The sequence below is a fragment of the Vulpes vulpes genome, chromosome 10, assembly GCF_048418805.1.
Source record: "Vulpes vulpes isolate BD-2025 chromosome 10, VulVul3, whole genome shotgun sequence".
NCBI classification, from domain to species: domain Eukaryota; kingdom Metazoa; phylum Chordata; class Mammalia; order Carnivora; family Canidae; genus Vulpes; species Vulpes vulpes.
This window is the reverse complement of record NC_132789.1, coordinates 48,073,227-48,096,103: the sequence shown is the minus strand read 5'-3', so window position 1 is coordinate 48,096,103 and position 22,877 is coordinate 48,073,227. Positions and strand designations below refer to the sequence as shown.

General features: G+C 41.5%; 1 protein-coding gene and 1 long non-coding RNA gene across 4 annotated transcripts in view; both read left to right on the top strand.

Annotated features, from left to right (window-relative positions):
• The first annotated feature begins 2,208 nt into the window (after positions 1–2,208).
• Positions 2,209–8,160, top strand: CDKN2C (cyclin dependent kinase inhibitor 2C). Its single transcript, XM_025991859.2, has 3 exons — positions 2,209–3,398; positions 3,850–3,989; positions 7,412–8,160. Exons 2-3 carry the CDS (start codon positions 3,861–3,863, stop codon positions 7,787–7,789), a joined length of 507 nt encoding a protein of 168 aa, XP_025847644.1. The 5' UTR covers positions 2,209–3,398; positions 3,850–3,860; the 3' UTR covers positions 7,790–8,160.
• Positions 8,161–10,970: 2,810 nt separating this feature from the next.
• The window catches only part of LOC140594194 (uncharacterized), a 120,749-nt gene continuing 108,842 nt past the window's right edge, over positions 10,971–22,877 (top strand). The window contains exons 1-2 of one of the 3 annotated variants that reach the window (XR_011994802.1): positions 10,971–11,565; positions 20,334–20,554. This is a non-coding gene — a long non-coding RNA (uncharacterized lncRNA). The remainder of the gene's footprint in view (positions 11,566–20,333; positions 20,555–22,877) is intronic. The other 2 variants (XR_011994801.1, XR_011994800.1) reach the window with 2 other exon arrangements.

The following is a 22,877-nucleotide window of genomic DNA, read 5'->3' as shown; positions in this document are numbered from 1 at the left end:
TTTAATATGAAGCCTCTTTTCTGATGTTTGAAAGACAGGTCATTATTATACTAAAAGAGAAACCACTACTTTCAATATAATATAATAGATGCCTAACTGTGGATCTTTCTTATACCATATTAGAATGTAAAATTAGTAAAGGCAGAGATACTCACCTTTGAATATACTTCAGTGAACTATCAATAAATATTAGATTTTCATTGGAAGTACTGTATAGTGATTGCTTATGCTCTCTGAACTAAGACTGGAACCTCTGTGCTGCCAGTTGTGCTTTATACAACAAGCAGATTAAGCATATGCTTTAGGTGGTTTAGGGCACCAGCAAAGCCAGAATAAAAAACCAAAAAGACTTCCTAAAAATTTTTAAATTTAATATTTCAGCAAAAGCACTGAAGTAGTCATCACGGAGAAAAATCAGAAATTTTTTGGACTTCTTTACTTACTCTTACTTTTTGTCTTTGTTTTTATTTACATATTAGGTGAGGTGATGGGACATCAAACTCTTTTCAGTGTTTAGGACCTCCAAAAATCTTAATCCAGCTCTATGTGCGTCTTAAAGTACCACAAAATTTAATCACTCAGTTATTCAGCAAAAGAGTACTTCACAAAAATTATAACACATACGTATTTATACATAATGAGTATAATTTAAGATTCTTCCTCATTACAATATCTTCTCTCAGCAAACAGACACACACACACACACACACACACAAAATAAATGCCACAAAGCAACTCTTTATAAGTTTGAAATGTCTAAATACATGTAAGAAATAAAAGGAGTTAATTTCTGGTGTTGTAGCTCACACTTGATTCACAATTCAAGTTTAGTTACCTAAGAAAAGAGCTCTAGTTATTTTTTTCCTCAACAATTCTGTTAAAGAAAACACTGGCAGATTCCTCCCAGTTTCAACTCTCCCTCTACCTATTAGCCAATCTGTTGCTAGTTGACTATCCAGATGTTTCTGGTGTTTTGTTGCTAATACTCCCATTATACTTTAAGGGGCTGGTTACAGACGTCTCTGGAGGATATGCTTACTAGAGGCCCGCTCTAATTAGACCACTTGTCATTTTTTGCTTGGTTTCATTTTGACCACTGGGTGCATCCATCATGTAACCGTGCTGGATATTGTTAAGAGCCAAAAATATAGAAACCTTTAACTAATCTTACATAGCTAAAAGAGGAGGTTAAGAATGCAGACAACTGGTGTCTCCAAGGACTGACATAAACTGTAGGGGAAGAGACTCTACTCCTTTACTTTCAGACGCCTTCCCCTTCCCTCAAAACACCAGCCCCCGTCTGAGTAGAAAAAGAGAGAACTTTGGCAAGAAAGAAATGGCCTTGTTAGAAAAGCTTCCCAAGAGTCATTGTAAATTTAGCTTTAGAGTTCATTACTTTTCTTCCTTTCCCCGAAGAAATTGAATAGTTGAGTTTCTCGCCCTTGGAACATTAAGACTTCAGAGTTCGTCATGATTTCTTCCCTATACTAAGCCTTCAGTGTCCGTAAAAACCAGTGTATTAAAGACCTTTGCTTTTTCTGAGCACGGTCCCCGCTGTCAGCCCGGGCGTCCTCCGCCCCCGCGGCCGCCTCTGCCCACCGCGGCCCCGGGCGTTCATCTGGCAGGTGCGAGGCCGAGGCCCGGGAGTCGAGGCAGGGCGCGCCCCAGAGGAGGAGGCGGCAGCCGTAGGCCCGGCCGCCCGGACTCCGAGAGCCTGGCGGGGGAGCGCGGAGGCGAGCCGGCCGGCCCGCCAGGCCCGGGGAAAACTTGGTTCGCGCCAGCTCGCTCCCCGCCTCCCAGCAACCCGCCGAGCCTCGGAGGCCCTGCGGCTCCCCGCAGCCCGCGTCCTAAACCAGCTCCCTCTCCCCGCCCGCCCCCGCCGGGCTCCGGGAGTCCAAGGTCTCGAGTCGCCGACTGCATCCCGCCAGCCGGCCTCAGGAAGGCCAAGCCCGGCTCGGCGGGGCAGAACGCCGCTCCAGCGGGGCAGGCGGGGGGGAACGGGGCGGGGAGCGGGGCGGGGGGAGCGGGGAGCGGAGCGCGGGAGCGGGGAGCGGGGCGGGGAGCTCCAGGGCGGGAGGAAGGGCACGGGCAGGCGGCGGGGAGCGGGGCAGCGGGAGGAAGGGCGCGGGCGCGGGCGCGGGCGGGGGCGGGGCCAGCGGGCCGCGAGCGCGAGCGCCTCCCGGGCAGGGGGCGGGGCGTGGGCGGCGCCCGGCCTTCCCGCTCCCGCGGCGCTGCAACTCGGCCGAGCCTCCTTAAAACTCTGCCGTTAAAATGGGGGCGGGTTTTTCAACTCAAAAAGCGCTCAATTTTTTTCTTTTCAAAAAAAGCTGATGAGGTCGGAAAAAAGAGAGAAGAAACCGGCACCGTCTCCGCAGCGGCAACAGAAGCAGCAATTGTTTGAGCGAAAAAAGAAGCCAAGGCGGGTGGGAAGGAAAAGAGCTGAAAAGAGGACAACGCGCAAGTTGTCTGCAGGGGTGAAGAGAGCGGGGCCCGGCGATCTGGGGGACCAGCTACAAAAGAAACTGTCAGCGGGAGCGCTGCGGCTGCGGAGGGAGCAACGGTGCCCGGCTCGGCCGCGGGCACAGTTCGCTGGCGGCCGCGCCCCGTCGGCGGCACGGGCCGGGGGCACGGGCCGGGGGCACAGGCCGTGGGCGGCCGGAGGGCGGCGGGGCGGCGGCGGGGCCGGAGCCGCGGGGCTGTCGCCGACGGGCCAGCAGGACCCGCTGCTCTCGGGCGTTGCGGCGGCCCCCGGTCCCCGGACCTTGGCCTGCGCTTCCCCGGCCGCTCCCGACCTCCGGAGGCCCCCCGAAACCCGCGAAAGGAAGGAAGAGCCGGCGGCGGCGGTTCGAGGAGAGGCTGCGGTGGGAAGCCTGGACCGGCTCGGTCGTAGGCGGGAAGCCAGCGGCGCGCCGCCCCAGCAGCCCGGGCCGCGTAGACGGGGCCCGCACGGCCGCCCCGCGCCCCCTTCCTCGCGCCGCCGGGGGTCCCGGGACCCGCGGGGGCCGGCATGAGCGACCTGCCCGGGGCCCGCCGCGCGCCCGGCCGTCCTCGGAGGCGCGCTCGCAGCCCGGCGCCCGCGGCCCGGGAGGCTCGGCGGGGCTGCGGCGGCGCGGCAGGCGGGCCGCGGAGCCCTCCCGCGCGGCGTTAGCCGGCGGGGCCGCCCGGAGCGAGTCGGGGCTCCCCGGAGCAGCCGAGGCCACACAGGAGCGTTGGGACCCAGAGCTTGAGGGCCACGAACTGCCAGCGGCGTCTGCCTCCGCGCCGACCTCCCCGCCGGGGGCGCCCTCCCCGCCGCGGGCGCAGCACGACCCTTCGGCACACGGATGGAGACCGGGCCCTGCGAGGACCTGCCCCCGCGGTTCTGGCTCGCGCGGCTCCAGCCACCGCCGTGAGCACGGGTGGGTTAATGCCTCCTCTCCCCCGAACCCCTCCTGCCGCGGCGCTCTACGCCCTGGTCTAGCCGCCGAGGTCCCCGCACGCAGGGCTCGCGGAGACCTGTATGTAGATACGTGACAGCTCTGCCTGCATTTTACGTCCAGAGCAATTTGCCGGGAATGTATAGACGTCTGTGTGTCTTTCTGTTGAGTCACCAGAATTCTTCACAGGGGTTAAGCTAAAGAGCGAGGAGCGGAGCCCCTCTCCAATGGCTCAGTTTTGCTGAATAATCACGTGTGAACCGAGGGGCGGGCTTTTGGCAGGCAGATCTTACTAGTATTTACTACCAAGCTCTACTCCAGATTAACCATCCCAGTCCTTCTGTCAGTCTCCGATGCCATCATGCAGCCTGGTTAGGAGCAAAAGGAAAGGGGAAAAAGAAAAACAACTAATTCATCTTTTCCCGATCGTCAGGACCCTAAAGAATGGCCGAGCCTTGGGGGAACGAGTTGGCGTCTGCAGCTGCCAGGGGGGACCTAGAGCAACTTACTAGTTTGTTGCAAAATAATGTAAACGTCAATGCACAAAATGGATTTGGAAGGACTGCGCTGCAGGTTGGTATCCAGAGAGGTGGGGAAAACAGGTCAACAATGTTGCCTGCGTGACCCGGGTTTCTGGAATAACGGCTTTTAAGCTTTCAGGGGTACAGAATTTCACTGTTTTTAAAGCCTACTTGGTTGCCATATTTTATATCTTTAAGTGGATCCAAGTCCCCAAAAATGACGTACTTTGAACAAACTCGTCAAATTCAATGACATCCTCGATATCAGATGGGTTCCAGGTTTGGTCTTAATTTTTGGAATGTTTTTGTGACGGTGGGGATTTAAAAGTAGTCTAAGCAGCGCCGAGGTGTGTGTGTGTGTGTGTGTGTCTGTGTGTGTGTGTGTGTGTGTTTTAAGACAGCTCTGTAAACACATTATTATAGTTATTATTTGAAGTAAATACTCTGCTATTAGTGGTTTCCGTGCTTTGCTCCAATAATTGGCTTTAACGTTAATTTTCTTGACTCCTGGCGAGGGTGTTTTTCCTTCAAATGCTTCAAGTTTTGACAAACGACCTTTCCTCGTTTGGAATGGGTGGCCTGGGCACGGGGACAGGATGTACATTTCACAGTTAATGCAATACCATCCACCCGTTCGGGATTGAGGAGGAATAAAAAGTTGAATTTTCTAATCAGAGCTCAGTTTGTAGTATTTTTGTCTCTGCGGTCATGCAGTGGTATGTTCTAATTTTCAGTAATTAGATTTACAAGCAAGAAATGAAACATGTCCAGCTGCCAAGTATTGTACCTGATAATTTTTTTCCTCTGAATGTTAATTATCATGTAACTTAGTTGAAAGGCTTAGAAACAGAAAAATGGCAAGGTAGTCTCAAATAGTTGCTTTATCAAAGTTCTAATAGTGTTCTTATAAACCGTTCTTATTCGGAAATGCAACACTTGAAGCTGTTTTTGAAAATTCATTGGGGAGAAGGTTTTAGAATGCTTTGTTTTACTTACAAGAATTAGACTTAAAAGTAGCAGGAGATACACTATTAACAGACGAAGTTCAGTCTGTACATTTTTAAATCAGAACATACCGGCCTTGCAAAAATTTCAGTATTAAGAAAATTTATGCATAAATACTAAATTATTTAATCTTGTTATTTCACGTAGATTCTATGGGATAAGGAATTTTTTTCTTTGTCCACCTAGTAGTTTTTAATAGCTTTGATGATGATAACAATGCTACAAATTTGATATATTGAAAAGTTTCCTATTGAAAATCCAAAGATTATATAAATTTGACTAAGAATGAGCAATTTAACCCATGTTCAGAATAAGATCTTACAGGACTTTTGATGAACAGGAAGACTGACAAAAAGTTTTGATATTTTTAATACAACTTTGCAATCTTATTTGTATTAAGCACACTTATCAATATACTAACACCCGTTTATTGTGGCTTAACCCTAATTTATATAATGAAACATACACAAACAGGAGTCTCAAAGCTTATTTTCAGTATGTATAATCCTGACTCTGAAGTTGTGTCATAACTCAAGAAAGAACTTTCTTTCAAAACAAATTCCAGTATTACTATTATTTTCTGTGAAAGGCGAATTTTCTTCTATAATTATGTTCATTTAACCTGGTTGCAAAAGCTTTTCCCCCCTTCCTAGTGTAAGCTTTTCAATCAGGATAATGTGAAAGGCCTTAATCGCACATTTGCTCTACAAAGATCCAAGGTGTCTGTCCCTTATTTTTCCCGGTCCAGATCTTTAAATGTGACTAAATCTTTAGAGATAGTTGTGGCAAAAATTAGATTGTATTCGTTTTTAACTAATAAGTATATTTTATTGAAATTCTCAAAAAATAAATTATGTATCATTTTTACCATTGCTCCAAAGGCAGGGCTAGGTCAGCAGGGTTTTATCAACAGGGAAGCTTAATACCTTGGCCATCTATATAGTTTGCATTCATAAAATATTATTCATTCTAAATATATTTTATTACTTAATTTGTGATTATTTTTTAAATAAACAATTTAAAGCGACAGATCAACTTTGTAGGTATTTTTCAGTGGATTATATTTGATTTCACAAACATTTGAGTGTCTACTATGTAATCTGTTTATTATAAATTTAGGTTATTATGAATATACCTAAATATAATTGAAACCAGTTAAAATGCTGAACTATTTTCTGGGATGTTAATGAGACTACATTTTTTTTCACGACTAAATTATATGTATTATATAATCGCATGCTGCTCTACAAGACATTTTATAATTATGAGAGCCTAACAGAGACCCTATTAGGATGAAATATGTTCAAACAACAGTAGATAAGTCTTTCTCGTGTGAATTATTTGTATGTTGATAGCAAATTTTAATACCACATTCTGACTTTTAAAATGTTGGCGGTTTACAAATAGCTATTTGTAAATGCCTGATAATAACTGCAAAAGGAAATAAGATGGCATCACCAGTTGAGTATTAAATGCACTCAATCCACAAGACAAAGTTGTGAGTCTCATAATTCACATTAAATATCTTCTTTTCTCTTTGTTTGCTCACTTAAAAATCAGGAAGCTAGTTAGAACTTCAAGAAACAGTGAGTAATATAGTTGGAAAACTGTTTCATTCTTTTCAAGAATGGTTGCAATGCAATCATCTCCTGTCTAATACATGACAGGACTTAGCTTTAGATAACTTAGCTTTAGATAAATCAGTATCATAAGCAACGTAGAACACCACTGATTATTAAACACCTTAACAATCAGTAACATTTTAAAATTCGGGTGAAGGATTCTAAGCACAGAACACACCTGGTAGCCAATATGAAATAACTTGCAAAGAAAAAATATTTTTAAAAACACTTGGAAGTTTGAGCTATATATATTTGGAGAGAACTTGTGAAAATTAATAATTTAAGAAAATATCAGGTCTAGTATTTTAATAGATCATTTTTATATTAGGTGATGGAGTCTGATGTGTGGAAACAGTTCTTTGGGGATATAAAGAAACTCACTCTCCTTATTTCTTTTTCAGTAGCTATTTAGAAAATAAATTTTATCTACATTTGATATTTCAGAATTAATAACCCAGGTTTTATGTTTTATGGGCATAAGCAATCAAACAAGAGACTTTCAAATCCCAATTCTTTTATTTTAATAATTTCATGAAATTACACAACTCCTCATGGGAGATAGGGAACTGAGTTGCTGGTGAGTTTTCTACAAGCTGTACTAGCTTATCCTCCTTTGGGCCTATTTTTAAGATAGTCCATCATAAAAGCTCAATTTTTAGAGGTTGTCTTCTACTTTCACCTACTGGTACTTCCTTTCCTGCAATTGAGCCCTTCAAACCCTACCAGGTGGGTCTTCCCCAAGCACTGCTTCTCCAAAAATAGAGTTATATAAATAGTAGAGAAGGATATTTTAAAATATTCTTGTAGGAGCACTTGAAGGATTCTCCCGTTTTCTCTTCTTTCCTAGGTTATGAAACTTGGAAATCCAGAGATTGCCAGGAGACTACTACTTAGAGGTGCTAATCCCGATTTGAAAGACCGAACTGGTTTCGCTGTCATTCACGATGCAGCCAGAGCAGGTTTCCTGGACACTTTACAGACTTTGCTGGAGTTCCAAGCTGATGTTAACATCGAGGATAATGAAGGGAACCTGCCCTTGCACTTGGCTGCCAAAGAAGGCCACCTCCCTGTGGTGGAGTTCCTCGTGAAGCACACGGCCAGCAAAGTGGGGCATCGGAATCATAAGGGGGACACCGCCTGTGACTTGGCCAGGCTCTACCGGAGGAACGAGGTCGTTAGCCTGATGGAGGGAAACCAGGCAGAGGGAGCTTCGAGTTTGCAATGAATGTGGGGAGGGCTCTCCCACACTGCCTTCTATTTTGTCATTAATTGGTTGGCTGTCCTATTTTACTATCACTTGTTAAAATCCAGTTTTGTCATATTTTAAGCAGCTAGTTAAATCTTCTCATACTGCAAAGTGGAAATCTTACTACAGGTTTATGAATATATTTAAGCAACATCTTTTTCACCTGCAAAATCTTGAGTTCTAACATGTAATTGCAAATAGCTTTGGCTTTCTCCTGAATATGTTATCTCGCCTTGACTTTTTCCTTGCTTCTCCCTTTGCCAGTCTCAAAACCCAACTTAGAGACTTTGTTTTAAAAATGATTTGTCCTGATGTTTCTTTTGCCTAATTAAAACACTTTTTTAAAAACAGGACAGTGTTTTTCTGTGATTTCCACTCTATTACTCCCACATAGGTTGCCACTTGCTAAGAAGTGTACAAAAAGATGACAATGTTTAAGTCTCGACGTTAGAGAAAGTAGATGAAGTGAAAAACTAAACATATTCTATTGATTATTCATTCTTTCCTCATGCCTCCATCCAAAGATTTTACTTGGTGCCCTGTAATTCTGTATTACAACAAAATAAGGACATTTTTTGAAGAACTAAAATGATTTAAATGTGAATTTTTCCTAATGCTCAGTCTTCCCCTTTTCTCAAGGTTAAGTTAAATAGTTGAAAAACAGGCTTCAGAAGTAGGGATCTGAAAACAAATATATGTTAGCTCTAAAGGTCACTTTTAAAAGAAAATGCCACCTTAAAAGTGCTTCCCACTAATTGTTCTTTTTTTAATCACAAAGTGAAACAATTGGTTAAGTAATACATTTCCCAAATTATACCATAAATATACTATCACATTTTTTTCTCTCTGCATGTCAGAAACATAAAATTACAAAATGTTTAGTCTTGAGATATAATGTAAATACAGATTTTTAGGGGATACAAAGTACAGCAAGGAAAAAAATGTAAATTACATATAAGGGTCATAACTAATTATGACCCTTACATGTAAGGGTCTTAACTGCAGTATAACAAATATAGAAACTTTTACAATAAGTAAATAGGCCACTCCTATACATGGTACTTGATTTCCAGGAAACTTTTTAGTAAGGTCTTATAAAAATCTTGTTAAGAATACATTTAGCTAAAAATAAAAACAATTTGAAATAGAAATATCAAATTTCCAAGAGAATTGTCCAGCATCTGCTATTTAACTTTACAGATCTTCACCAAAACAGTTCAATGCAGTTGCCATTTATAAATTTATAAATACTTTATTCATCATCTCCGACATGAAACAAAGATGTTTTATGTGAAAGCTCCCTCCTGCTTTATAAGCTCCCTGCCCTGGCTCCAAAAAGAACAAAATACTTCAAGGTTTATTGACGGATATGGTTCTGATGCCTGCCCTAACAAGGATTGAAATGGTCGCAGGCAAGTGGTTTCCAATAATTTGTTTTCCTTAAGAATATAAAAGAATATAGGGAAAAAAAGTTTTATTCTTTTTATTCAGCACTAAAGTTCACCTCCTTAAGTGCAATAAGACTTCAACTTCCACCACCTCTAACCACAAATTACTGAATAAATTGACAGCTTCATAAAATTAAATTTAAAATATTTCATTTTAAAATTTAGAAAGAAGTAGAAATTGGGATATTTTTAAGGAAAAAGTATTGTTTGGATCTTAAAACCAGAATCAGTACACAAAATACAGTCCTTTGGAAAGCTGAATGCTTTCTAAACACAAGCCTTTTACTGAAAAATAAAAAGAACCCTTCTGCGGCGAGTTGCAACTGTAAAGATGGACGTTTCTGAATTTAAAGTGGAGTTTAATGAACTCTTCAGTATCCAAGTTTCAGCATTAAAATTACTTTTTAGAAATTTCAAATATAAAGGCATAGGGTGTCTATAAAGCTAGAGAGGAGTACTTTGTTCTTAAGTGGTTGGGAGTACAGTAAGGGGAGTCGGGAGCTCTCCATTTGCCTAAAATTTGCTAAGCATTAAAATATCGGCATATTTCTCTGGTTCTTTGCAGGAAATAGCTTTACTAATCTAAGTATTTTAGAAATGAGTTATGTGGTCCCCTCTAGGAAATATGAAAAACCATTATTCAATCTCTCAAAAACCTCGACAATATTCAGCAAGACTTTGCATATGCCGAAATGTATAGGGTGGAAGAAAAGGTGCTGCGAGTTTAATGGAATCTAATTGGCAAGGAGCTGAGGTTGCGGAGGGTCTGAACTTAATTCAGATGCAGAGCGGAGCGGCAGCGCCCACAGACCGAGCGCTCAGAACCCCAGGAGACTACGCTGTAGGAAGGATGAGGGATGCTGAAGTAGGGATGCGCTCTCAAATTCAGTTCTCCACTGGGTCCGCATACACCTCTGGCAACTCGGGCTCAGCCTTTGCCCAGTAAATTGCATTCAAGCTTATACCTGGGGGAGGCGGGGGACACTAACCGCACCTCAGGCCCCTTTCTGGTCCTTGAGCCATTGAGCAAGCCCCATTTTACCATATTTCGGTAGTGAGTCAATAGTTTTCTGCTAAACATTACACAATCTCAATGAGGTGATGAGCTCCCCCACACACACACACACCTCACTGGGTCACTAATCAATAGATAAAATAATTCTAGCCCAGGAAAGCAATTCAATTGGTAATATTATAAATGTTCCTAATCATGTTGATCAAACGAACGTTGTGGAATCCGTAGCCTAAGACTGGTTTCGAAATCTCAGTTCCCAAAAAAGGTGCTTTCGGCTTTTGTCGGGGGTAGAAGTAGGAGTCCAGACGCGCTGCAAGGTCACGGTGCTGCAGCGAGGGGAGGTCGTGCCCGCACCCCTCCTGACCTGCCCTCAGCGCCCATCATCCTAAGGCTCTGGGGAGGGGGGGGGGAGTCCCGACCCTGCCATCTCCAGACTGTTGTGATTTTACAGGGCAGTTAAAAAAAAAAAAAAAGATCCACGGAGAGACCTACTGGGAGAGGCTGGAGAAATCTCGCAGCCTGAGACCCGGGGCGAACCTCTTCCCATTGCCAAGCTAACCCGCGCCGTCCATGCAGGGGCTGCGAGGACATCCCTTCTCCCTTCGAAGTTCTCGGGCTCCAACGGCAGCTCGGGCCGCGCAGCCAGGAAGCCCGAGCCTGGCGCTCGCTCCGGGCGCGCGGAGGAGCCCGGCGTGGGGGTGGGGGAGCCTCAGGACCGTTAGCTCGCGTCGCGGGTGTGTGTTTTTTTTCTTTTCCCTCCCTCGCTAAGGTTTCTTTTCTTTTCTCTTCCTGTCCAAATATTTCAAATTTCCGCGCCTTAAATAACAGTCTCCTTTTATTTAGCTCGTTCCCTCGGCAGGTCCGGCCACCCGCTGCTCTCTACCCCCCCCCTCGGGCCCGGGGCAGCTCGCGCGCGGCGGAGCAGACGGCAGCCCCCGGCCCGGCCGCACGGCCCCGGCTGCACGGCCCCGGCCGCACGGCCCCCGCTGCACGGCCCCCGCTGCACGGCCCCCGCTGCGCGGCCCGAGCCCGGCGCCCTGTCGCCGCGACCCCGCCTGACCCGGCGCCCCGGGCACCCGGAGCCAAGGGAGGCCGCCCCCCAGCCCGGGCGCCTGTGTGCCTCCGCAGCTCGGCCTCCCTCCCCGCGCTCGGGAGCCTCCTCTGCCTCGGGGCTCGCCCCCGCGGCCGCCCGGGAGCGTCGGCAGGGCCGCGGCCACGGGAGCGGCGAGGAGGCCGGCGGCCGGAGCCCGCCCCAGCCCCCACCCCGCGGGTAACCTTGGAGCCGCCCTGGGGTGAGTGCGAGCGCGGCCGCGCCGGGCGGCGGGGGGCGGGGAGCGGGCCGCGGGGCTGCGGGGCTGCGGGGCTGCGGGGGCGGCCGGGGTCCTTCGGGCCCGGCCTCGGGCACCGTCCCCGCGGAGGCGGCGGCCCTCGCGCCGGAGGGTCCCCGCGACCTGCGCCGAGCCCGGGGCCGGCGGGCGACGGCGGAGCGGGTGCCGCGGGGCGGGGAGCGGCTCGCTGGCGGCGGAGGTGAGCTGGCGGGGACCCGCGCGCCGCCGCCCCCCGCCCGCCCGCGCCCCCGCCCCCGCCCCCGCCCGCGCCCGCGCCCCGCCGGTGCCAGCGCGCCCTGCGCCCCGCGGCCCCGCGCCCGGCGGAGGAGCGGGAGGACCAGCGCACCTCGGGCTGCCCGGGCCCAGCCGCCGCGGGCATTGCCGCCGGCGCTGCCCTCCCCGCCTGGACTCCGGGTCGCCCGGGGCTCAGGACGCACGCTCTTTCGGAAAGACCCTGGGCTCGCGGGGCCGGGCGCAGGCCCGCCGGCGCTTTGGGTGGGGCCGCGCGTGCAAACCACCTCCGAGGGGGCTTCTTGTTTTGTTTTCACCCGGAATAGATCCGGAGAGCCAGTGGGGATCTACAGCGGTGTCTCCAAGAATAAAAACTCTCCAGATCTGGATGTTGACTTGGTAAATTAAGGTTCCAGCGAGATGTGCCATCTGCTGCAGAAGCAGTGTGCAAGCTTCAGGTGTTAGGATGTGAGCTTGGGATTTTTCGGTACTGTCTTCTAATTCCCCAAGACATTAAATAACAGCAGGGTAACACACCCGACAAGTGAGCAAAGGTTATCCTTGCCACCACAGCACCTGCAAAAGCACAAGTGGAACTCGCAGAGTTTGCTTCCTGAGTTCTAAAATGGCTTCTGAACGGTCCAGAGGTACCAGCACATACAAGGAGGGGGACAGGAGTCAGGAAAAGAGTTTGCACTTTTTTTTTTTTTTTTAAACTACACTGACATTATTACACTTCAGTTAATCCACCTCCCCTCTCCTTCTCCAAGCCCCCATCCTCATTGGTCAAGAAAGAATTTTAGTGTAGGCCTGTTGTATGATTCTATGTACTGCCTTTTTCTCTTCTCTCACCACCCTCCCCCCAAAAACCCAGTCGGCCAGAAATATCAGCTTTTTTGCGGAGGAAGTAAAAAAACTACCAATCCTTATCCAAACTACCCCTCATTTCTTTTGTATATTAAGAAGAAATCCTACATATAACCAATACTGTGCAAGAAGAAATGGTTTTCCTGGACCTCAAACGCATTTAATTGGCATAATTAAAGTGATATTAATTATCTTTTAACATGAAAATAATGGGACAGTTTCTGGAATTGATAGGTGAAAAACTAAAAAGTACCACGGACATGTTTGGAGACCTAGCTTCTGCTCCTCTTTATATTTAATCAGTACACTAGTTACTTAGGAAAAAAAAAATAGATCCTTCATCTTGACCATATAAAGCAATATAATGCTGACTAATTTTATTTTAGTTATATGCCTTAGTTTTTCAGATTAGTTATATATAGTGAAAGTTCACTATAAAGCAAAACTGACATCTTGTAATGTTAAACTTTTAATTTGGAAATGCAACAAATTATCACAACCATATTAAAACACAATCTACTCCCTTGTTTCTTCTAAATGTACAATGTGCACAACTTGTTGGTAAAGAAGTCTGCCCTGAGTTTAAAAAGTTAAAGTAAAAAATAACTTACTGGTCTTTAAGAATAATTATTCTATAATTTGGCTATTCTGTGTACAGCTAATGTAACAGTAGCTCCTTGTCTTACATCCTGGAACTGTTGTAAAAGCCATTTGGGCCCAAATAGTACTTGTTCCATAGTTTTCTCCTTCAGATATTCCTACTAAAAAGGGACTGTCCTCAATGATGCAGCAGTGTTCTGATGTACATTGTGCTAGTCCAGAAACTTTAGACCAAACCTATACAGGCCATTTTAAAAGGAACATGCACTTCTTCTTATGTTAAAGCCTAAAAAAGATATGATTGAATCTTAACAGTTGAAAGTCTTGGGATAGCTAATTTGCAAATCAGTTATTAAGGTGTAGGGATGATTCAAGATGAAATCGTAAAACTTCATGTACTAGGAGAATAGGTGGGATCAAATTATTGAAGTGAGCAACATTTGATGATGATTAATAGTACAGTATTTCCTATCTCAGTACTCAAGTAATAGTATGTATTCTGGTATGATTTTTAACTGTCAAAGATAATAATATATAAGAATTATCATTAGATACAGAAGTAATTGTTCCAGAGTCTCTTTTCCATGGCTAAGTAAAATATAATTAGAACATAGGAGCACCTTTAAAAAAAAAAACTTCACTACATAATCACCTATATTTTTGGCTGACCGCCTCTTTTTTCTTTTTTTTTTCTTTTTTTTTATTTGATTTTGTGCTTCTTTGCCTCCACATTTTAGGTGATGAACAAAAATAGCATGTAGAAAGAGGTTTCCATTTCTTCCTATTCCTGTTTTCTCAGCCATCTATTTTCCTATTCACAAACGTTACTTCAACTTTAACAATCATATATTGTGATGCTAAAAAGTAATTGTTATTCCAATTAATTTAAATTTATCACAGGCCTATAAGTGAAAAAGCACTCAATCTGTATTTTACTTAAAGTTAAATGGAAAAGTGTGGACATTAGGTTGTAGCAAGTGTGTATTTATGTTTTGAATACAAATTTGCCGGAATCTTAAAACCTATCTAATATTTTGACATATGCTAAGACTTTTAGTGCAGGATCAAGATCTAGAAAGTCTTAAATTTCTGGTCTTCAAAAAATAATATATTTTAATTTGCCATATTAAGATAAGACCAATTGTTTTAACTAATAGAAAGTTAAAATGTTGATACTTCTAGAAAAATAAAAAGAGAGGACTATGATATCAAATCTAATGTGGCTTTTTAAAGTAAATTATTTGTACTGGTAAATTGTATATGTTAATTATAGTGATCATTATTTTACAGTTAAATGTTGCACTGGGCACATGGACCAGAGTTTTCTATGTTTATCTAAAAGCATATAGTTGTTATCATGCAGGTATTCAAAATAATACTTTGTAGTCCTGTCCTAAATGGGTATTTTTATGTACATGCGTGCATGTTTAGATATTCCTTACTAAAGTTCACTACTGAGCAAATAGATATTTTGAACAAATACTGTCAATTCATTTCATGTTACCATTTTAAGATGTAAAATCATGATCTATAGAAATGTAAGCTGATAATTTTTTAGATATAGGTGAAATAATTTTCATTAATGGTCCAGGGAAAGATATAAATTAAAATCAGAGAACTGAAAATACTGAGGCAGGTCCTAGTTCTACCTAGGTTATTTTTTCAAATTCTTGTCATGAGGCAAATATATATGAAAGTGACTTAACATCCACAATTCATATAATCAATTTGAAATAATAGAAATGGAATTGTGATAGTGACAAGAGGAAGAAAGAATATTTAAAATGTTTTAGATAGCTATGACTGTAGGTTAATTTAATTTCAGTTACATGATGGGCAATTTGCTAACTAATCCAAAAGCAAGGACGAAACAAGATCACTGAAAAGATAGCTGCCCAAAAATTCAAAACCAGGGCAAACAAGATCAAAATTTTTTTTTCATTATACCACCGTGGGAAATATAAACAAGTTAATCTTGATATGGATAATTTAACAATTTCCAATGTAGTTTTCTACCAATTCACTTGCTTAATGCTTTTAAAACCTATAGTTAGGAAATAACCACTTACTATTTATGGTCAAAATTTTAAATGACGTATGTATGTTTTACTTAAATACAACAGATACGTATTCTGTCCCAAAAGAGCAAGTTCAGCACCTTTCTGAAAGGGAGAGTGGATACCATTGGACATCTGGACTAGAGAAGCCTGAGTAGGGCCACATGGGCAAGAGCACTGAATTTAATGCTGGCTAATTTGCTTAGGAGTGATCAAAATGGCTCTGAGACTGGTATACATTGTCTATAATTGTTTAAATATACAATGTACTTACCGAAAACAAGGAACTTTATTCAAAGGCACTTAGAGGAAGATATATATTTTTGGCATCCAGAAGGACATCGCCGATGTCACAGGGAAAATATTGATGTAGCAACATAAAAGAGAAGTAACTGTACATAATAACATCAGCTGAAGATAAATGACTGTTTTCGATTTCTTAAAAAAGGCTTGTTTTAAATATTTAAAATGCACAGTTCTTCAAATATATGGCTAGTATCTATAAAATACACAACACAAACTTATTAATATTCTAAAATTAGAAATTTTTAAATTTCCACAAAGTACTCCAAAGTACCTTTTAGTTCATCAGATCGTATTGAAATATCACGCACCATACCCTAAGATCAGCAAGTAAATGTTGTGGCTTATCAATGTAAAAGAATCTTAAAGATCAGTACTATCTAAGGAAAATATCCTTTTTGAGTTATTAGGATGAAGATATGGGAATTTTTAGTAGCACATTTTGTATTCTACAAAAAAAGACATTGTATTTAGGATCAATGAGAAATTTTGACATTTCTAAAGCAAAGTAATATTTTATATCATTGTTTTAAGTTTAAATATGTAGAATTTAACCAATAGAACTGTGGATGGCCATTGTGAGATTTCTTTATTCAGCAACACAATAGACTGAAGAGAAATTAGATCAAGACATAAAATTCAGACATAAAATTCAAATGATAGAACAACAGTGATATTAAACCAACCAAGAGAAAAATTCTCACCCCAAAATCTTGTTTATTTGGGGAAAAGAATGTAAGAAAGACTATTTAAATCCCTTTTCATTAGATTAAAAGATTACTGCCTTCTTATTCAATATTATAGGGAATAAAATCCTAAATATTTATAAAAGATATGAACATTCTAAGATACAAGTGGCTCCCTCCTTAGAAAGTATGATAGTAATTGATCTGGGATGGTTCTCTGAAGATTTTCAATGTAGTTATGAATATGTTAGCATATAAAAAGTACTGAATTGATTTTTTGTCATCCTTTAGTAGTCCATTAAAGTGTATATATACAAAGAAAATAGAGGATACTTTAATAAATGTCTTTTCTTTTTGGAACTTCTTAATTTATACATATACTAATTAAGTTTACATTTCAGTAAAAGGAGAGAGAAAAGGAACAAAATCAAGCAAGTTAATAAACCAATATTTGTTATTTTGTATCTGTATATTCATAACCCTTCTCATGGATTGAGCTTTATTCTTGAATTTTACAAATCAGTTACTCAGATATGGACTGAGTAACTCCCCCATAATCACAGGCTAGTAATTTATAGCATACAGATACAAACCCATGTCTTCTTTAACTTCATTATGGCCAGATGGAAAGATCTTTGAGGAGAATTACCACATATCAGTCAATTCAACAACCACATATTAAGTACTCATCACTATAGTCACTTACTAGATTTACAACCTTGGGACAAATTATATCAGAGGTTTCCCACATCTGTAAAATGGGGGTAATAATACTTAATTTGTCATGTTATTATAAATAATAAATGAAATGTGTGTAAATCTCCTGGTACTTAGTAAGCCTTTAATAAATGGCAATTATCATTAGTGGAGAATACAAAGTAACAGGAAATCCATTCTTGACCTTAAGGAACTTAAAAAATATTTGGGTAAAGTTTACACATGGCATACACATAACAACTAGAAAGCATGCAAAGTCTAAGTAAGCGCACACACAAAAAGCAGTTTTATTATGGAAATTCTTATTAGAAGAATTATGATATGGATTTAAATATCCTATAGTGGAAAACTTCCCTTATTGAGAAGAAAAAGGAAAAGCTACCTCAAAAACATTGGCTGTTTTTCCAGCATGAACTCTTTGAGGGTGTCTATATCAGCAAATACACCAGGTGAACAATAGAAAGTAACTGCAAGGACATAAAATACATTATTAAAAGCATAAATAAGTAGGTATTTTGAAAGGTGTCTTCATTTATTTTGAAATAAGTGACTATGATATTCTGATTCAAATGAGAATAAAAAAAATACCTAGGAGTTTCCTAAGCATTACATAACAGGATCCATAATAAGTAGTCAGTGTAGGCTAGTGAGTGAATGGTTTCAGAGCCAAATAAACTTTAGTTCCAACTCTGGAAAACACTATATATCTCACCTTGGAACAGGCACTTAACCTTTCTGATCCTTATTCTCACATTTGTAAAATGGATATAATTATATTTATGTTACGGCGTTGTAACAAAAGAATAATATTTATTAAGAAGTCATTTTGTGGTCTAATACAGGAAACTTGTTTTGACATAAACCAACATGTTTCCTGAGACTTATATTTAGTTAGATTAATCAGAAAGAAAAGAAAATCCCTCTTAGGTGACCATAACCTTGAGTAACACAGATATTGTGGATTAAGAATAAAAACTTTGAGGGGCACCTGGGTAGCTCGGTGGTTAAGTGTCTGCCTTTGGCTCAGGTCATGATCCCAGGGTCCTGGGATGCTTCTCCCTCTGCCTGTGTCTCTGCCTCTCTCTGTGTGTCTTTCATGAATAAATAAATAAAATCTTTAAAAAAAAAAGAATAAAAACTTTGAATTAAGACTTAAAATCATTGCTACAAGCAGCTATATATACATCTGTACATGTGACCAATATGCAAGTATATTCCTTTTAATAACCACTTGTTAAATACCTATTATATGTGAGGTATTTTTCTATATGCTGAGTATACAGAAGTGAGTGACTAGGAACTTATTGAAACAAAACACCATATACACAGTATAATAAGATATTAGACATAATGAAGGCACAAAGAAAAAATAAATTGGACTTGGCAAGTAATAAATACCTGAGAGAAACCAAACTCCCATCTTCAGAAAGTTACTCTAGAAGAGTCAATCAGACTTTCATTTACAATAAAATGAAGACTAGATTTTCTTTAAAAAAAAAAATCCCCAAACAAAACAAATAATTGGATAAAATATTTTTTAAAACATATTTTGAGGGACGCCTGGGTGGCTTAGTAGTTGAGCATCTGCCTTTGGCTCAGGGCCTAATCCCGGGATCCGGGATTGAGTCCTGCATCAGGCTCCCTGCATGGAGCCTGCTTCTCCCTCTGCCTGTGTCTCTGCCTCTCTGTCTCTCATGAATAAATAAATAAATATTTTTTAAAAAACCAAACATTTTGGCATGCAGAGTATACTGGAAGAAAGTAAGGGTAATCTACAGAGACAAAAAGTGGGGGAAAGTGAGTCCTGATAACAACTGCTCTGGGGGCATCCACTGACCTCTAATGTGTTAGTTTCTTGGGGACACCATAACAGGTATCACAAACTGGGTGGCTAAAGCAAGAGAAATGTATTGTCTCACAGTTCTTTTTTTTTTTTTTTTTTAAGATTTTATTTATTTATTTGAAAGAAAGAGAGTTCAAGCAGGGGAAGGGTAGAGGGAGAGGGAGAAGCAGAGCCTGATATGGGGCTCGATCCCAGGACCCTGAGATCATGACCTGAGCGAAGTCACTCAGCCAACTGAGTCACCCAGGTGCCCCTTGTGTAACAACAGTTCTAAAGGGTAGAAGTCTGAAATCGTGTTGGTTCCTTCTGAGGGCTGAGGAAGAATATATTCCATTTGGTTCTCCTGGCTTCTGGTAACCCCAGACATTCCATGGCTTGTAGATGGTGTTCTTCTTGGGTCCTGGTATTGTCTTTCCTCCATGTGTGTCCAATTTCCCTGTATTTATAAGAACACCTGTCATAATGAATTAAGGCCTACCCTAATAACCTCATCATACCTTGATCATCTGCTAAAACCATTTCCTTTTTTTTTAAAGGTATTTTTTATTTATTTATGATAGTCACAGAGAGAGAGAGAGAGAGAGAGGCAGAGACATAGGCAGAGGGAGAAGCAGGCTCCATGCACCGGGAGCCTGATGTGGGATTCAATCCCAGGTCTCCAGGATCGCGCCCTGGGCCAAAGGCAGGCGCCAAACCGCTGCGCCACCCAGGGATCCCTAAAACCATTTCCAAATAAGACAATACTCACAAGTACTGGAGGTTAGGACTTCAGTGTCTTTTGGGGGAGATACAATTCAGCCCATACCATCTGACAACCTCAAGTTTTTGTTTTACCATTTAAAAAAAAAAAAGACTTCATTTATTTTTGACAGAGAGAGAGAGAGAGAGCACAAGCAGGGGGAGTGGCAGGCAGAAGAAGAGGGAGAAGCAGGCCCCTGCTGAGCAGGGAGTCAGACACAGGGCTCCATCCCAGAACCCCAGGATCATGACCTGAGCCAAAGGTAGACACTCAACCAACTGAGCCACCCAGATGCCCCTAAAGTTTTGGTTTTAAAGAGAGGCTAAAAGACAGTGGTTAAGACAATGATGAAGTAGGAAGACTGACAGAGAACCCCTTTTTAAAGCTGCACACCGCAAACAGTAACATGCTTAAGGAAAAGTTGAACTGTCTGTACAAACATTTTGCCCATCTTTATTGGGGTTTTTTGTTTGTTTTCCTTCCGTTCTTTTTTAAGATTTTATTCATTTATTCACAAGAGACACACAGAGAGAGGCAGAGATATAGGCAGAGGGAGAAGCAGGCTCCCTGCAGGGAGTCCGACATGAGCCAAAGGCAGATGCTCAACCATTGAGCCACCCAGGTGCCCTTGCTTGTTTATTTTCTTTCTTTTTTTTTTTTTTTAATTTAATTTTATTTATTTATGATAGGCACACAGTGAGAGAGAGAGAGAGGCAGAGACACAGGCAGAGGGAGAAGCAGGCTCCATGCACCGGGAGCCCGACGTGGGATTGGATCCGGAGTCTCCAGGATCGCGCCCTGGGCCAAAGGCAGGCGCCAAACCGCGGCGCCACCCAGGGATCCCACTTGTTTATTTTCTTACTGAGTTTTGAAAGTCCTTTGTATATTCTGGATACAAGACTTTTATCAAGTATGTGTTAAATATTGCCTCTAAAGTCTGTGGCTTGTCTTATCATTTAGTCTTCTCTTTTGAAGAGAAGTTTTTAATTTAATGAAGTACAATTTATCAATTTTTAAAATTTCCTCTTCATGCTTTGTGTGATCCAAGAAATCTTTGCCTAAGCCAGGGTAAAAAAAGTTTTTTTCCTAGAAGCTTCATAGCTTTATGATTTACATTTACAGGTATGTGATCCATTTCAAATAAATTTTTATATATGGTGTGAGGTAAGGGTTGAAGGCTTTTTTTTCCTTTTGTATGTATATTCAGTCATTCTAGGATTCTTTCTTAAAAACACCATTGGATTATCTTGATGTCTTTGTGGAAAAATCCATTGGCCATATATATGTAAGTCTAATTATGTTCCGTATCATTGATTTATATGTCTTTCATTATACAAATGTAACATTGCCTTGATTACCATAGCTTTATAAGTCTTGAAATCAAACCAATTGTATTTGTTCAAATTTAATTTTGATATTCCAGATCCTTTGATTTCTGTATATTTTTAAATTTTAGAATTAGTAAATCAAATATTAAAAAACGATTGGAATTATGTTGAATCTATAAATCAATTTGGGAGAGAACGGACATCTCAATAATTTGAGTCTTCTAACCATGAATATCTCTCTACTTATTCAGGTTTGAAGTTTCTTTCATTACTATTTTTCCATTTTCTATATGGATCTTGCATAAAATTTGTCAGACTTGCTCCTAAACTTTTCACATTTTTAAGCTTTTTTAATTTCATATTACAATGGTTCATTGCTAGCATACAGAAATATAGTGACTTTTTAAATTCCAGTAGAATTAACATACAGTGTTATATTAGTTTCAGGTGTGCAATATAGTGATTCAACAATTCCATACATCACCCAGTGCTCATCATGACAAGTGTACTCCTTAATTCCCATCACCTATGTCACCCAAGCCCCACCCACCTTCCCTGTGGTGGGGGTGTTTGTTCTCTATAGTTAAGAGTCTTGTTTCTTGGTTCGTCTCTCTCCTTCTTTTTTCCCTTTGCTCATTTGTTTTGTTTCTTTTTTTTATTTTTAAAAAGATTTTATTTATTTATTCACGAGAGACAGAGAGAGAGGCAGAGACACAGGCAGAGGGAGAAGCAGGCTCCATGCAGGGAGCCTGACATGGGACTCAATCCTGGATCTCCAGGATCAGGCCCTGGGCTGAAGGTGGCGCTAAACCACTGAGCCACCCGGGCTGCCCATTTGTTTTGTTTCTTAAATTCTACATATGAGTGAAATCCTATGGTATTTGTCTTTCTCTGACTTACTTATTTCACTTAGCATTATACTCTAATTTCATTCATGTTGTTGCAAATGGCAAGATTTTTTTTGCAAGATTTCATTTTTTATGGCTGAATAATATTCCATTGTCTATTATATCACATCTTCTTTATCCATTCATCTATTGATGGATCCTTGGGCTGCTTCTATAATTTGACTATTGTAAATAATACTGCTGTAAATATAAGGATGCATATAACCCTTTGAATTAGTGCTTTTGTATTCTTTGGGTAAATAGCCAGTAGTGCAATTCCTGGATCATAGGGAGAAAAACAGTAACTTTTTTATACTGATCTTATATCCTCCAACCTTGCTAAAATTCCTAATTATTCTAGGTTTTGAGTTTGTTTTGTTTTGGGGGAGATTTTCATGGATAGCCAAATTGTCTATAAGCAAGAAGTTTTATTTTTTTCCTTTCCAGTTTGTATGCTTTTTTTTTTTCTTGCCTTACTGTCCTGGCTATCACCTCCAATACAATGTTTAATAGAAGTGATTAGAGTAGACATCTTTGCCTTATTTCTGATCTGAGAAAGAAAGCACTTAATCTTTCACCATGATATTAGCTCTAGATTTTTCCTTTTTTTCTTTTTTTAATTTAAATTCAGTTAGCTAACACATAGTGCATAATTACTTTCAGATGTAGTGTTCAATAATTTATCAGTTTAAATTATAATTTAAATGGATGAGGAATTTAATAATTTTTTCTGCTTTTTATTGAGATGATTATTTGTAGTTTTTTTAGCCTGTTAAGAGAGTGAGTTATATTGATTTTCTTTTTTGATTTTCAAATATTGACTTACCCTTGCATTTCTAGGAGAAACCCCACTTGCTTTTGATGTATCACACTTCCTACATATTGTTGGATTTGATATGCTAATATTTTGTTAAAGATTTTAATGAGTATATTCATGAGTAATATTGATTTATAGCTGGGATCCCTGGGTGGCTCAGTGGTTTAGCACCTGCCTTCAGCCCAGGGCGTGATTCTGGGG